This window comes from Emydura macquarii, unplaced genomic scaffold (genome assembly GCF_026122565.2).
Source record: "Emydura macquarii macquarii isolate MOO-44397 ecotype Brisbane River unplaced genomic scaffold, CSIRO-AGI_Emac_v2 contig_2768, whole genome shotgun sequence".
Taxonomy (NCBI): domain Eukaryota; kingdom Metazoa; phylum Chordata; order Testudines; family Chelidae; genus Emydura; species Emydura macquarii.
Window position 1 is genome coordinate 48398129 of NW_027132905.1, and position 15510 is coordinate 48413638.

General features: G+C 46.1%; 1 protein-coding gene across 2 annotated transcripts in view; it reads left to right on the plus strand.

Annotated features, from left to right (window-relative positions):
- Positions 1 to 15510, plus strand: part of KAZN (kazrin, periplakin interacting protein) — a 612234-nt gene that overhangs the window by 544188 nt on the left and 52536 nt on the right. For both annotated transcript variants that reach the window (XM_067567481.1, XM_067567480.1), the window contains exons 5-6: positions 10522 to 10658; positions 14808 to 14978. In XM_067567481.1, the coding sequence (XP_067423582.1) occupies positions 10522 to 10658; positions 14808 to 14978 (308 nt within the window). The remainder of the gene's footprint in view (positions 1 to 10521; positions 10659 to 14807; positions 14979 to 15510) is intronic.

A 15510-nucleotide genomic window follows, 5' to 3' on the forward strand; every position in this document is an offset into this window, starting at 1 on the left:
TGAACCCTCAGGATTCAGTGCATAAACCAGTCTCTAACTACTGCGGGTTGAGAAGACACTTTCCCTGCAGGCCAGTTATTCCATAACTGCCTTCGGTGGGATTTCCTTCCTCTGAAGCAGCTAGGACTGGCCATTGATGGAAACAGGATGTGGAATGGGATGGACCACGGCTCTGATCCAGTATGATCGTGTTTCCAGCTAGCTATTCACGTGGGTTGGCCCTTAGCAATCACATTCCTGCACTCCCAGTGCCTGAGTTACGCTGTCCTCATAACAAAGCCTGCTCTCATCAAAAGCTAGTGTAAGCAGCATCCTGGGCAAAATAGCGGCTGGGATGCGCTAATTAGCACCACCAACGATAGCTGCTGTTGGAAAACCAACTCTGATAACTTCTCTGTTCTGCCGTTGGTGGGGATTGGCTTTCATTGCCAAGCTGACATTTATTTTTCCTAGTGCTGCTTCCTTCGGGGAAGGCTGCAGGTTGGGGCGAGGCCGCCGGTGTGTCCAGTCTCCATTCATTTTTGTTTTTGCTTGGGGGGGATTATGAAAATTGACGCAGGACCTAATTAAACAGTGACAAACAGAGAGGCATTTCCATGCCGTTAGTGAGCACGAGCAGGCCAGAGCTGCCAACCCAGCAATCACTATCAGTCAGGAAATGCCTGGCCTAGAGATCGCTACGGGTGCTTCTTTGGGTTTCATTGTATTTTGTTTTTTAAGAAGAAAAGAAAAAAAAATCTCTCGAAAGAGCTCATTGACTCTATCTGGAAGAGTTAGGAACCAGATTGCACGTTGCCATGGATATGCTGCTCTGTTTGCCTACTGGTCTCTTTTTGTGGGCGGATGCTGCCCTTTGACAAGTGAGGAAGGCATAGGTTCGTGTCTGGATTCCTTTGAAATCCAGTGGCAGTTGAGTACCTAATTCCCTTAGACGCCTTTGAAAAGCCCATCCCAAGGGCCTGATCCTGCAAACTTTTGCTGCCATGACTACGCTTGCGGGCAGTGGCAGGGCCTGTGCTAGTGAGCACTGCACCACGTGGCTTTTGCAGGATTGGGTCCTAATGAAGAAGCCAGGAGGAGAACAAGCCACTCCATATGCCCTTAGGTTTCAAAGGGACAGGAGCCCAGTAAAGACATTTTCTAGCACATGTTGCTAGCGGAAGCAGCCCATTTGCCAGCAGCAGCTGCATCTGTCAGATCTTATAGCACATCGGGGGTTTGTGTATCCATCGCTTGCTCGCTGTCCCCTACTGGAGCATTGTATGCAGCTTACGGCGCCCCGTGTCCTGCGTGCTAAAGAATTGCGGTGCAAAAGTAATCACAGATTCGTCAATTTTTAATCACTTTGGAGAATGGGTTTTAAAGCTGCATTGGAATTTACCACCATCATATAGCTCATAAATAATATCATGTCAGATTTCTCTGCTAGCGCCTTCCGCCGCCCTGGTATGAATTTAAAGTGGCTGCAAGTTTTACGATCGGCCTGGCATACTTGCCAATAATCACTATGCATAGGACAGGAGACTTAGCTTAAGACAAATTTCGTTTCTCTTGAGTGTGAACTGCATGCTGATGGGACACCTGGCATTGAAGGAATTTGTTAGCGCACTGGGGCTCTTTTCAGAAAGGGAGAAATGCTCTGTTCCGAATAGAGGCAAAGAGACGGAGCTTAGCAAAAATGAACTGGGGAGCCCTCTGCTGGCAATAGCCATGACGATAATGGGTCCTTCTAGGTTCTGCTTATCACAGCAAGAGAGTTTTAAACTGTGGGGAACATTGTTAGCGTAGCTGCTTAATGGCGAGCTCTCCCACGCTGCATGCTTTCGTGTTTAATGGAGGCTAAGGAGTTACGTATGGGACACTGAATTTTTATTAGCGCTGGTTGCTGGCACTTGCTATGTGTTGCTGTTCCAGAAGTTGGATCCAAGGTCATGCCAGAGACATAGTCAGGGGAAGCTGCTGCTTAATCTGTGAGGCAAGAACATGCCTGAATTTTGGCAACGGGGAGCTGCAGGAGCAGTTTAGTTTTAAAGAATTGTTGACGCACTGTTCTAAAATAAGTGGACCAAACTCCTAAAGACGGAGACAGTTGAATTTTTGGTGACTGTTCAAGCTGAGAATCTGTATTTTGCCTGTGGCTCCTGTCTTTCTGATAGGCCGATCCAGATGCCTCCCAAGCTGTGGGGCAGATCCAGATCTAAATTTTGCAGCCTGACGTCATCCATAATAGAAGCAAATGCAATATGGGACTGAAATCCTTATTGTCTGTTGGGTGCAGAGACAGTGTTCCCTTCCCATCATTGCTGCTCGTCAGGATCATAACTTGAGAGTGACAGAAACTTGGCTTCTCCCGTATGTATCCCTCCCTTCTTGTTTGGTTTATCCAGTAACTCAACAGTCCTGAATTGGGAGCATCATAGTGCATCAAAGTGTCAGCCTTTCTGATGTCAGCAAGGCAGCCCAGTCTCATCCCTGAACAGAATAGGCAGTGGAGTCTGAGTGTGTCAGGCCAGTAGTTTGACGCAGCAAGATTCCTGATCCTCATGTGTGCTGATTTTCTCTCTGTCCCTTCCATCTCCCAGACTTGGCTGTGGGAGGCAGCTCCCTCTCTGAATCTGTCCCAGTGCAAATCTGCCCGCTTTGGATGGGGAATGGGGCAGACGGTGGCAGCTACTGAAGGCAGGGGGTGTGGAAGCCCCCGGGAAGGGAGATGAGCCGATGAAAAGAAAGGAGGAGGATTGTGAGTGGTGGATAGGAGTGACCACCCCTCTGCCCCAGCGCCTAACTTCTCCATTTCTCTTCCCTCAGCCCATCCCAGAGAAGCAGCCAGGCCTTGCTGGCTGTGAAACGCTGTCGTCCATCAAAACAGCTTTATGCATTCAGGAGCCAAGCCAGAGTTTACTTAGATGCTGAAAGATGCTGGAGTTCTGGTACTGGAGCTACTGGCATGCTGAAATGAATAGGATTGTTCAGAACAGGAGCAGAGCCCTTTTAAAAAGAGACATGGCCGTTCTGCTTAGCACTTAGGGGTTCTCTTTCCTTGGACAAGGTGCACAGCAAGTGGTGTCTGAAACCCTGCAGCCAGCTCGCTGTGAGCATTGCCCCAGGGTTGGTATTCCTGCCTATGAGCCACTTACGCCCTATAGTGAGGGCTAATGGTGCATAGGTTTGGTGCTGTGTCTCTGCCCAGGGATGAATGGAATCCTGTGTGTTTCCTACAAAGGATAATCAGCTTGGTTTTGGTTTACTAGCATCATCGATGCCCTGGGGACTCGAATAATAGCAGGTGAAGGCAGAGAAGACCTATACAGGAGGAAGGATGGGTTTGTGGTTAAGACATCGGGTTGTCATTCAAGAAATCGGAATTCAATTCCCACCTTTGCCACAAACTCCCTGTGTCACTTTGCTCAAGTCCTGCTCTGGGCCTCAATTCCACATCTGTAAAATGGGAATAATAACCCATCCTTCCTCCTGTCTACTTGTTATCTTGGCTGCTTGAACTGTCAGCTCTTTGGGGCAGGCATTGTCTCTTTCTGTGTGTTTGGGCATTGCCCAGACAATGAGGATTCAGTCTGGGTTGGAACCTCTCTGTTACTGCTATAATATGAATAATATCTAACAGAAGGTCACGTAGTCCTTTACTCTCCACCAGTAGGATTGTGCCCTTTAGGCTATTCTCTGCTACTGTAGCCGGCCCAGTTTTCAGTGACTCAAGAAATGGGACTTCCTTCACTTGGGAGACAGCTTTTGTGTTGTACAGTTGTAGACACAAGACCAGCCAGTCTAACACCATCCTGTAGGGGATTTTCCTTCATACCGAGGTACATTGAGGTCCCATCCCTGTAACAAAATCAAACTGGCCCGTTACACAGTCCTTCTGGCTCCCTTTTATTAGATAAATATGGGTTTAGATGCTTTCTGCACTGAGTATTTGCCTAAGGTGTTCTGTCTCAGTAGACAGTTTGGTGAGATTTCTCTGCAGTGACGGTTGTATTCCCGGATCTCTACTACCCTCAGGTCTTTGTGACTTTAAACAGAGCTTTGCAGCGGAAGGTAATTACAGGAAATGTCTCTTTTTTTCCCCCTGGCATTTCTGCCCTCTCTGCTGCCTTGTCAAGTTGTCGATCCATTTTAACAAATTTGGTAATTAAAGTTGCTTCTAATCTGCCACGTGCGTGAGCTGGAATGATGCGCCACGGAAATCTTATCAGAGAGAGAAGGCGGCACACATCAGAGCAGCTGCTGGGTTGGTTATCGGCGCCGACGTGCTCCAAGACCTTTTTCGCAGCTTAGTATGCGAGCAAAGGAGAGAGCTGAAAATGTTTCTTCCCCAAGCACCACCTCCGTCTGATACCGCAACTGCTCCACAATAACTGGGAGGATGGTCTTGTGGATCGTCATATACAAGACTGGGATGCCAGGAGATCTGGCTTCTAATCCCACTTCTGCCAGATGCTTCCTGCGGGCAATTCACTTAACGCCTCTGTTTACCTGTCTGTAAGGTTTTGATGTTACCGGCCCTACCTCACGGGTTTGTTATGAAGTTCAACTGGCTGTTTATAAGCTGAGATCCCGGATGGCAAGGGGGATCTAGAAGTGCACGCTGATTGTTTCAGCTTTGCTGGTGTTTAGTGCAGCTTTGGGATTTTGCCACCAATAACCTTGTCTGCCATTACTCCAGCCTCATTACCCTAGTTATGCATGCACAACGGGATTGTTGGCAGGCCCAAATTGCTCTGAAGCAAAAAACCCCTGATCTTTATGGGGTTGTAGGGAAAACTTAGCTGACGTGAGCAGGCCCAGGCTTAGACAAGCCAGGCCTGAACAAGTAACTGCTGAACAAACCCAGCAAGTAAATGCTGAAACAACTAAGTATTGTGAATGTGCTTATAGTAAATAAGGAAGGCAGAACCCAGCTAATCTAACGATTGTGGGTATGTTTACATTGAACAAAGTCGGCAGAAACACACTGAACTGATAAGCCTGCCTCATGCAATCTGCACAGCGATTGGTCCTTACATGCAAGTATAGATAGGTTGTTTTCTGGCACCTGTCAATGAAGCACGTCCTATATGTGCTACAGGTGCAATAACACATGCATGCTCATTATAATGAACTCGACTCTGTACGGCAGGACTTTCCATTCCACCCTCCTCTGGACAAAGACACTACCCCTGAGACTCCTCTTTTATACACTGATATTGACAAGTTCCGCATTGCCCCTCTGACGGGGTTAGTTACCACCCTTTACCTTGTACCTGTTGGTTCGATCAAAACATCTCTATCCATCATACTGTCATCCTGACCTTATCTTTAAGAGGGGTCAGTGTGTCCCTGAACTGTTGTCAGAGAGTGTGTTTTCACAATAACCTGGTATCGGGGTGTTCTGGTGCTACCCTTCTGGAATGTGTTTACGTGAATACTTACTGCCTAGGAGTGACTGTGGTTTTGCAATGCCAGTCCTGTCCTTGCCAAGTTCATGTATTGGATAGTGAACCTGCAGGCAGGCATCTGCTTTGTAACAGAACCAGGCCTGACTTGGCCTGACTCTTGCTAAGTCTGCTTTATATTAGCAGGGCTTGACTCTGTTTGGATCTTAGGTCTTGCATTAGGCCATTTATACCAGGCCTGATGTCTCAGGCGCTCTCTCTCTACTACACGTGTTAGTGGAGGTACATGGTACCATGTCCATCAGTCAGTTCAGGACAGAGCATTTCTGGATGCATATAATACTGTAGGTAGCTTTCATTTAAGGGCCATACCAGAGGGATGCACGCTATTTGCAACTTAGACTCAACGTAAGATTTGATATAACAATACTATTTCACTTAGCTCACACTGGACCATATTTGCATCAACTGGTACGCCTTCCACAGAAACAACTGTCTTTTCTCCAATGGAACCTCTAGGTAATGTCTAAAGGGTTAAGCTGTTCCCATGAAAAAGGCAGCAATGCCAGAAGACTGTGTTTTGTAAAACAAAGTTGGCCCTGCCTGGGTTACCCACGCATGGCAACCTCTCTGCTTTCCCATTACATTCTCTGGCCTGTTTGAGTGTAACAGCCTTGGGAAGCTTATATATCGATCCCTCTTGTTGACTGCGGCATAGGTCCCTATCGGACAGCAGCAACATCAAGAGAAAATACTTACAGTCAGTGTAGGTCTTATGAGAGAGTTTCTGTTCTGCCTGATGCTGTTCATTAATCCCTGCAGGCTGGAGGATGCCTGACAAGGTTGCAATCTCTCCAGCACACCGCGCTGTAAAATTGGAATCTTCTGCTTGGCAACAAAATTAGCTCTCCTATTCTGTGTGTGTGTGTGCACACATGTGAGGGAGAGAGGCATGGTGGGTGGGTAATGCTGCCTGTTTCTAAGGTTGCTCAGTGCGTCTGTAGTTCTGGCACTTCCTCATTTTTGAGTTCTTGACTTTGCAACCTTTATAATGTTCTTTTAACATAGTTTTGGTCTTTGTGATAAATATATATATATCTTGGCTGCAGCTTGTCCTTGGCAGTGTTGTTTGTCCTTTCAGCTGTGCCCTTGGCAGTCATTTTTTAAAGAAATTTGCTGATCACATTATAGAATCCCTTGGAAAGAAAAAAAAAAAAAAAAAAAAGTCTATTTGCCAAATGGTTAGCAGAGCTTCTGCTGTGAGATCTGCTTGCAACGTGATGGATACATTTGTGCCTACCAGTCTTCTCTGCAAGCTCAACCAGTCGTGAGAGCTATTAAATGATAAGCAGAGATTGTGTGTGTGTGGCGGGGGAGGCACTGGACCACGACAGACCAGTTGATGTATACTCGCCTTCTCCACAAGCTCCATGGGCAGTGAGAGATGTTAAACTCTCTCATCCACCTCTTGAACTGATAGTCTTCCATCTTTTTCCTTATATTTGACCTGATTTTCCACTCTGCAGCTTGCGTCTTTGGGGCAAGGACCGTCCTTTGTATTGTGTTTGTACAGCACCTAGCACCACGGGGTCCTGGCCCTTCATTGGAGCTCCTGGGCGCTGCGGTAATGCAAATAATAACCAATGTAGCAGGAACATGTAGCAATTATTAATATGCATCATGGATCCCTGTCCTTTATATAACATATACATGGAGATTTGACTTACACTGAAGTTGGTCTGTAGAGGGGAAGGGCAGGGAGCGGAGACTTCTGACAGTCGCATGGTGAACATTCATGCAAGAGGCCAACAGCTGGTTCCTCCACACTCGTGTCAGCTGCAGGTGGGCCTCTGACACAAACTCCCAAGCATTGCTGGATTCAGATTCCAGCTCTGACTCATCTCTTCTCTGAAGCTGTTCTGCACTGGAAGAGATCACCAAGGCTTGGAATCATTAGAAGAATAAAAAGACGAGGACAGATTGCTACTTTCAGCCGTCAACACCAAGGGCTGGGCAGGGGCTGAATTAGAGAAGTGTGTGCAGAAGAGGAGTGAGGGGAAACTACAGGCAGTTTGACTCATTAACGAATATTCCCTGATTTATTATGTCATAATTTGGCTTTGTATTTTCTACGCTCCATACAGTACTTATAAGACCAAAAAAAAAAAAAAAAAATTACTTCACCGCGAATGAGCGTCTGGAAAACAAATAGGGGGGAAATCAGTGAATTTTAGTGTAACCTGAAACAAAAGTGTTCCGTTGTTCTGTTTCTTTCCCTCTTTTGGTTTTTTCCTCCTGGTGCATTCTCAAGCCAACATGATTTCAAATGGCTACAGAGCTTTGCAGTGTAAACCTTTAGATTTTTGTGGCCAGAAGGAGCATTAGGGCATCTAGTCTGATCTCCTCTAGAAGAAAGACCATAGAATTTAACCCAATTGCTCTCGTGTTAAGTCCAGTGGCTAGCGCATCTTCCAGAAAGGCATCCAGTCTTGCTTTGAAGACATGAAGAGAGGGCGAATCTACCACCTCCCTCGGTAGTTTTGTTCCCATGACTGATCGCCCTCCCTGTTACAAGTGTGTGCCTGATTTCTAGTTTGGATTTGTCTGGCTGTAATTGCCAGCCATTGGTTCCTGTTCTGCCTTTCTCCACTAGATTAGAGCCGTGTAGTACCTGGTATTTTCTCCCCAGTAAAATACGGGAATTGTGTAGGGCACTCAATCCGTGGGGAGAGTTCAAAGTAACCAGGCTTGAAAATTGAAACTGTTTGGGCCTGATTTTGTTATTCTTGTTCCTGCTTAGTTTAGTACTTTACACAGCAAATTGTCCCATTGAAAGCAATGGAATAAAGTGACAACATATCTAAAGAGGACAGAATCTAGCCCTTTTAAAAATGTATTATTTCGTAAGCTGCAGAATGTACCAGTAGGTGATGGGCAAATTGCAAAAAGATTCAGGGTTCAGTTTGAATAAGAGCCTGGAAACTAGTGTAACAGCACACTGTCGTAGACCCGGTTAATTAGCTGGAGCAGAAGAAGATCATGATTTAAGATCCAGAAGTCCCAGGTTCAATGTCTGTAGATGTCTGGGTATACATAGTCCTGTTTCAGCGGGGATGAATCTTGAGGTCTCTTCCAACCCTACATTACTATGATTTTTGAGCCAGTCAAGGGCATTATAACCTGAGCATGTTTATATGAACTATCAGAACGCTTGCTCTGCAATATTAGGCTGATTCATGGGCACAAGTTTCCTTGTCAGATTCCTGACACTTCTCACTTCTGATTGGACTGAAAGTGTCACAAGAATCCCCTTGATCAAGGCATGTCTCTTTCTGTTTGCACTCTGGTCCTGGCATCTCTTTCCAAGGAGAAGATAGGCTATATTCCACCCTGTAATCTATGAAAGAAACTAAGCACTGTATTTTCCCAAGTATTCTTCTATTCCAGCTCAGACATACATGTTTCATTCCTCCCATCAGTAGTGCTAGGACAGCGCTACTTCTCTGAGCTGGTACAGGAGGGCTTGGGGAAATGAAGTGAACTGGTGAAAAGTCAGCACTCGTTTTCAATAGGCTGCTGCTCCCCGTCAGCGTGTTGCATTGGTTGCATTGCAGGAGAGGTGAAGATTAAGAGCTGTAAATAATGCTGTGATATCTAAGTGTTGTGAAGAGGTCATGGTGTCAGTAATTTACATTCGTTGGTGAGCAAGGAGGAAATACCTTGTTTATTTAGTGTCAGCCTCCCTGCTCCTATGGTTCTCTCTTGAGTCTTTCTTCCCCATTTTACTAATCTGTTTCACTGAGGCACCCCACGTCTCCTGCTCCTTCTCCTTGAATGATGCTTGATATAATGTAACATGATGGGTGACTTATTTTTTCAGTGACTAGAGGTAGGAAGCACTCTGCCCAGCAGAAGGAACCTACCTGCTGTGAAATGTCTTTAGACTGAAATCTTGGAGACGAAAAATCTCAAATGCTTGTTTTCCTCCCCTCTGGCTTTGTTCTGTAATTGGAATTGGAAAATTGGCTTGGAGTGATTATTCCATCAGAACCGGTAGTGCTGCTCTGATGGCTCAGGCTGTGTTGGGATTGGAAGGTCTGACCAAATTCTGATCTGTGTCTCACCAACGCAATTCCGTCAGGTTCAGTGGAACTACTCTGCGCTTACGCCAGCATACATGAGATCAGAATCTCGCCCCTGGGGCTGTGGTTTCAGATTTTAGTTATTTTCTTTAATTGCAGTTAGCATAGAGATGGAATGCCAAATCCAAACTCCTTCAGACTTTAGGGGGGAAACCTTGGCCAGTGGGAATTTTGCCACTGACTTCAATAAAACCAAGATTTCCCCCCCTGTGGTTCTAGGGTTAGCTATAAACTTGGCTTGGTCCCATCTTCAACCTAGAAGGAAACTTGGCATAATCAGTAGAGGAATTTCCTGCCATCCGGCATGGACTTCACTGAATAACACTGAGTTCTTGCTTTAAAAATGAAGGCATTCTCTTCCCGGAGACAGCTGCATTTGAAAGACTCCAGAACTGTGAATGATCAGACCAGAATTTAAAATCCAGTAGGATTAGTCACTACCAACCCCACTGTTTCTTTTTTAACTTAGAGTTTTAACTTTTAACTTAAAAATTACATTGGTTTTGGTTGCAGTAGATAGGTAACATTTAGATTAAAAATAACACAGTTCTTTTCTTCTTTAGATCAAATTTAGGCCATGATCCAGCAGAGCATTTCAGTACATCCTTGTCCTAAGCACGAGTAGTTCCACTGAAATAAATAGGGCTAACCATACGCTTAAGTTCTCTGCTGGATCAGGGCCTTCGTTTCCAACCATGAAAAGAGGCATTCATAATAAATGGATGTGGACTGGTGAATTTACAGATGTCCCTAGTCTAGATCAGGCTTTAGATTCCATTTGCATCATTCAGCTAACCATGGCAGAGTATCTGCGGCCGTTCCTTGTCACGCTAATTATTACTGGAAGGTCAGGAGTTCAGAGCCGTTCATAAAGTTGTAGTTGTCCTGTGTTTAAAATTGAGCCCAGAGTGTTTTGGAGGAATTGAGATGTGATTTTCCCCGGTTCCTGTCTCTGACCTTGAGCTGTAATTGTGTTTTTTTTCATGCAGCCATGAAGGCGGATCGAAAACGTTTGAAGGCAGAGAAGACAGACCTGGTAAGCCAAATGCAACAGCTCTATGCCACGCTGGAGAGCCGGGAGGAACAGCTACGTGATTTCATCAGGAACTACGAGCAACACAGAAAAGTAAGCTCCTGTATATCCAGTCCTGTCTCTCGCACCCAAGAGCTATTGTCATATGATTTTACACATGTTCCCGAGGATCTAATGTGAAGAGTAAAGCAAAGTCCATGGCTCTGGCTGTGTGTACATATCATGTTAATCTGGCAGGGTTCACTGTGCACCTTCCTCCCTCTACATACCTCTCCAGCTCAGAATAATCATGAGAGGGGCTAAACCAATGTGAAAATGCCTTACTCCCCCCCGCCCCCCCCCGAGCAAAAAGCCCCACCTGTTGACAGCAAGAGGGGGGGGGGTAATGGGAGTGAGGCAGTCTTCATAACTTAAAATAAATGCTAGCATCACCAAATTAAAAATTGAAGCAAATGCTGGAGACTTTCCTTGATGTTGGTTGTGTTGTACTAGGAATTTAAAAAGAAAATACAGAGTAGATATTTCAGGAGTGCAGCAAAATGAGAGACGTGTTTGGGAATAGGAATACAGGGGCTGATACAATCTGATTACAAGCCCAGTGACTTCAGGGCAGTTGCATCTGCTTAGTCGAGATCAGGATTTAGCCCTTAATGTTACCCAAAGCCAGAGTAACAGAGGTGGTTAGAGGCAAAAAGGCAGCCTTTAAAAATGGGATGTCAAATCCTACTGAGGAAAACATAAAGGAGCATAAACTCTGGCAAATCAAGTGTAAAAGTATAATTAGGCAGACCAAAAAAGAATTTGAAGAGCAACTAGCAAAAGACACACAAACTAATAGCAAAAAAAAATGTGAAGAATATCAGAAGCAGGAAGCCTGCGAAACAATCAGAGGAGCCACTGGACAATCAGGGTGCTAAAGGTGCATTGAAGGAAGCCAAAGCTGTTGTGGAGAAGCTAAATGAATCCATTGCCTCTGTCTTCCCTGTAGACGATGTGAGGGAGATTCCCACACTTAAGCCATTCTTTTTAGGTGACAAATCTGAGGAACTGTCCCAGATTGAGGTGTCAATGTGAGGAGGTTTTGGAACAAATTGATAAATGAAACAGTGAATAAGTTATCAAGACCAGGTGGTATTCATCCAAGAGTTCTGAAGGAACTCAAACATAAAACTGCAGAGTTACTAAGTGTAGTAGGTAACCTACTGCTTAAGAACATTACCAGCCCAGACAGAAACGGTTCGATCCTCCACACTGACGTCAATGGCAAAAGTCCCATTCACTTCAGTGCTGCAAGTTCAAGTCCAAATTTTACTCGCAGCCCCATTGCTGTGATGAATGATGGTCGTGAAAAGACCTGGACAGATTTTACTCCCTGATCAAAAAAACTTCTCTCAGGTGAGAACAAATACAGTTTGGCAAGGCAGCTGGCAGTGTAACTGTGGACGCTGGAGCGCTGGTAAAGAAATAAATAAAGGACAAGTCAGGTCACTGAGCAAAGTTAGCAATGTTTGATTTAAGAGTATTGCTCCATCTGTGTCATGAATCGGCTCCGACTGGAAGAAATCATTGAACCAAGATGGTGGTCGCTCTCTCTTTGCTCAAGGGAATGAACCTTTACAACGGGTTATTTCAAGGACAAGTTTTATAATAGTCCTTAAAGTTAAGAGCTTATTAAAAGAACATATAAACTGCAGTGACTCCTGAAGTACGTCACTCAGTAACAAACAGCATTTCTCTGAATGTTTTCAGCATCTCTGCTCTATTCGCAAGACAAGATATCTATGTATTTTTAGATAGTTTCCTGTTTTGCTTTTGATTAGGTTGCATAAAGCTTTCCGTTCCAATAAGCAGCCACGGGAATCAAACATCTGTAATTATTCTGGGCTTGTTTCCATGCGAAGAGAGAAACTTGCTATTTTTAATGTATCGTAATGAAGATCACTTGACTCCAGCTTTAGGTTTTTTGGGAAAGTTGTATTTTTCTTTCCTGCCCCTATGAGAAAATCAATGTTGTTTAGAAAAACCCAAGCACACATGAGGGAGGAATGCAGGGAGGAAAGCACGTAGGTTGGGAAGAGGCCCTGGGCACTGCTTATTTGCCTGAAAGATGCTTATGTTATCTGCAGCCCCTCTACTCGTTTCATCCATATCCACTGGTAGGATCTTTGTGGGAGATTCGGAGGCAATTCTTCCCTGAGGGCTATGTTTGCAGAGAGGCTTAGGATACGTCCTTATTTCCACTCTGTGGCAGGCAGCCTGCATATTTTCCCCACTGACTCACTGGAGAAACTTGGTACATGAAATGACCCATGAACTGGGATCTGGGTGACTCTGAGGTCATCTCTTGTATTTGTGGAGGAGGATAAAAGAGTGTGAGAAAAAACATCCTGCCTCATCTCTGTGCTTGTCATCACACGTCATTTCCTTTGAACCTTGTGGAGAGATGTTATTGCCACCCTGGTCTCGAGGACCACCAGCACCCATAATACATAGCAGTGGCACAAGCGACGTAGGTCTTGATTGCAAGGTGCCAATTCAGCCCTCAGTGAGTTGTTGCCGTGATCAGGCACGGGTGGCACTGGGCTTCGCGTCCCCTGACCACAATGCAATCCTGGAGGAGTGGACTCTCAAAACAGCTGGACTTTTCTCCAGCTGCTCACGACTGAGTCACTAAAGCAGCACCATGGTGAGGGAGACCTGGCAGATACCTGTACACAAATGCAGCTACCTTAGACAGTCCTCTTTTACAAAACTTGCTTTATTGAAAAGTTAAAAATCCGTACAGCAGATTGCATGATGCCATTAGCACAGTCACTTCAGTGCAACTTTCCCCTCACTGGAATAGTTCACACTGTGCCATGACCACCAGCAAATTAATAACTTGGTTAGCTGGCAGTCTTCATCAGCTAGAGTCCCAGTGCCGCAAGGCCTTGACAGTATAAGGGAGCTGCCTTATGTGCTTTTTTCAGCCAGGTAATTTCCCATCCAGCAGTCTCCTTCCAAGTGGCTCCGTAATGTCATCTCATTGATGTAGGAACCTCAAGACAGTGTGGTTCAGTGGGCAGGGAACCGGAGTGAAAGTCAAGGAATTGCAGTTCAATTCCTGTCTCTCCCATAGATTCTCACTCTCCTGAACCACGTCACTCCTCTGTGCCTCAGTTTCCCTCTTGTGTCAAACAGAGATGATGGCGCTTTAGCCACCATTGTAAAGTGGACTGAGCTCTGTGGAGGAGAAGGGCTGGAGAAGGCCTAAGTATTATTAATCTTCAGGAGCACAACAAAGCTCTCAAACCCAACAAAGGAGAAGAGTCAGGGTTTCTTGACACGCACTAGGGACTAGACTGTTGCCACCACGTTTCGTGTGTCAGGGGCTTAAATATCACAGTGGTAGGCAGGAGAGCAGAACCCAAAGACAGATAGACTAAAACCCCAGAAAACATTTATATCTGTACCTAAGATGCACACAAAGCAGCTGCCACCTGTATTTTTTTAATCTGAGTTTCTTTGTAGAAATGGGGAGTCTGTCATTTTATTAAGCTCTGTTGGGAGTGATGAAGTGGGGGTTGGGGACAGGTTTCCCATGAGGTCAGTTTATCATATCACGGTAGCCACGGAGGAAAGACCAAATCAGCAGTTCAGGAGGAGACACCGCAGGCTTGTGTCAAACTGTAGAAAAATGGTGCATTGTCAGAACAGCCGGGCTTGCGAAGAAGCGTTAGGTCTCTTGGCACCGCGGGTTACAAGCCCCAGTGGTAGCTCAAGCGGCTAACTACTTGCTTCTGTCCCAGCGTTTTTTTCAGTGCTAACGTTCTGGTGAAACACTGACACTTGATTATGGCCGCTGACGGCACCTCGGGCTGCGATGGTGGTACGTCTTGCCCCATGGGCATGGTTGGTGCCACTGACGTGGACAGATGGTCTCCAGGAGGGGTCTAGTCCATGGTGTGGTAAAGACGCACAGCTGGTGAAAACCATTTCTGACTTTTGTGTGTTTGCCTCTGTTTTTTGGACTGCTGCTTCTGTCCCCACTTCTAACCCCTGAGTGAAGAGAACCTGCTAGTGAAGACAGGGGTGAAATCCTGGCCCCATTGAAGCCAGTAGGAGTTTTGATATTGACTTTGGTGTGATCATGATTTTGCCCAGTGTTTTTAATGCAGGATAAAATGCGTGGCCTGGATTTCCTGGGAAAGCCAGTTGTGCCTGATCCCTCAATTCCCTTCCTTTGCCCTGGTGTCTCTGCAGGAGAGCGAGGATGCGGTGAAAGCACTTGCAAAAGAAAAGGATCTCCTGGAGCGAGAGAAGTGGGAGCTACGCCGGCAAGCCAAAGAGGCAACAGACCACGCCAGCGCGCTGCGCTCCCAGCTGGACCTGAAAGACAACAGGATGAAGGAACTGGAAGCGGAGCTAGCCATGGTGAGAGCCCTCCATTTGCACAAGCAATGCGCGGGGGAGAGAGGGCAGATTTGCTGCTGGCTTGTGCTGAGCATGCTCAGTAACACTGCTGAAGCTGGCTGCCCTAACTATGCTCCCCCTCCCTCTCGGCAGGCACTGGTCATCTCTGGGTGTTTTTTTAGACTGGAGTGCAGATGGGGCACTGCTGCACCACAGCTCAGGAAGATGTTCACCTGCTAGCTCTGCAGGAGCTACTGTGCTAAGAATCAGAGGATTACAGCGATGTCAGGCTGGAAAGGACCATGAGAGGTCATCAGGTCCTGCCCCCTGCACTGAGGCAGGAACAAGTGACCCTAGACCCTCCTTGACAGAGGTCTGTCCAACCTGGTCTTAAAAACTTCCGAAGATGGGGATTCCACAGCCCCCCCTTAGAAGTCTGTCCCCGTGCTTAGCTAGGAAGGGGGAGAGAGTTTTTCCTAATCTCCAGCCTAAATCCCTTCTTGCACTAAGTGTGACTGCGGTGGCTCAGGCTGGCCCCACAAATACAATACCA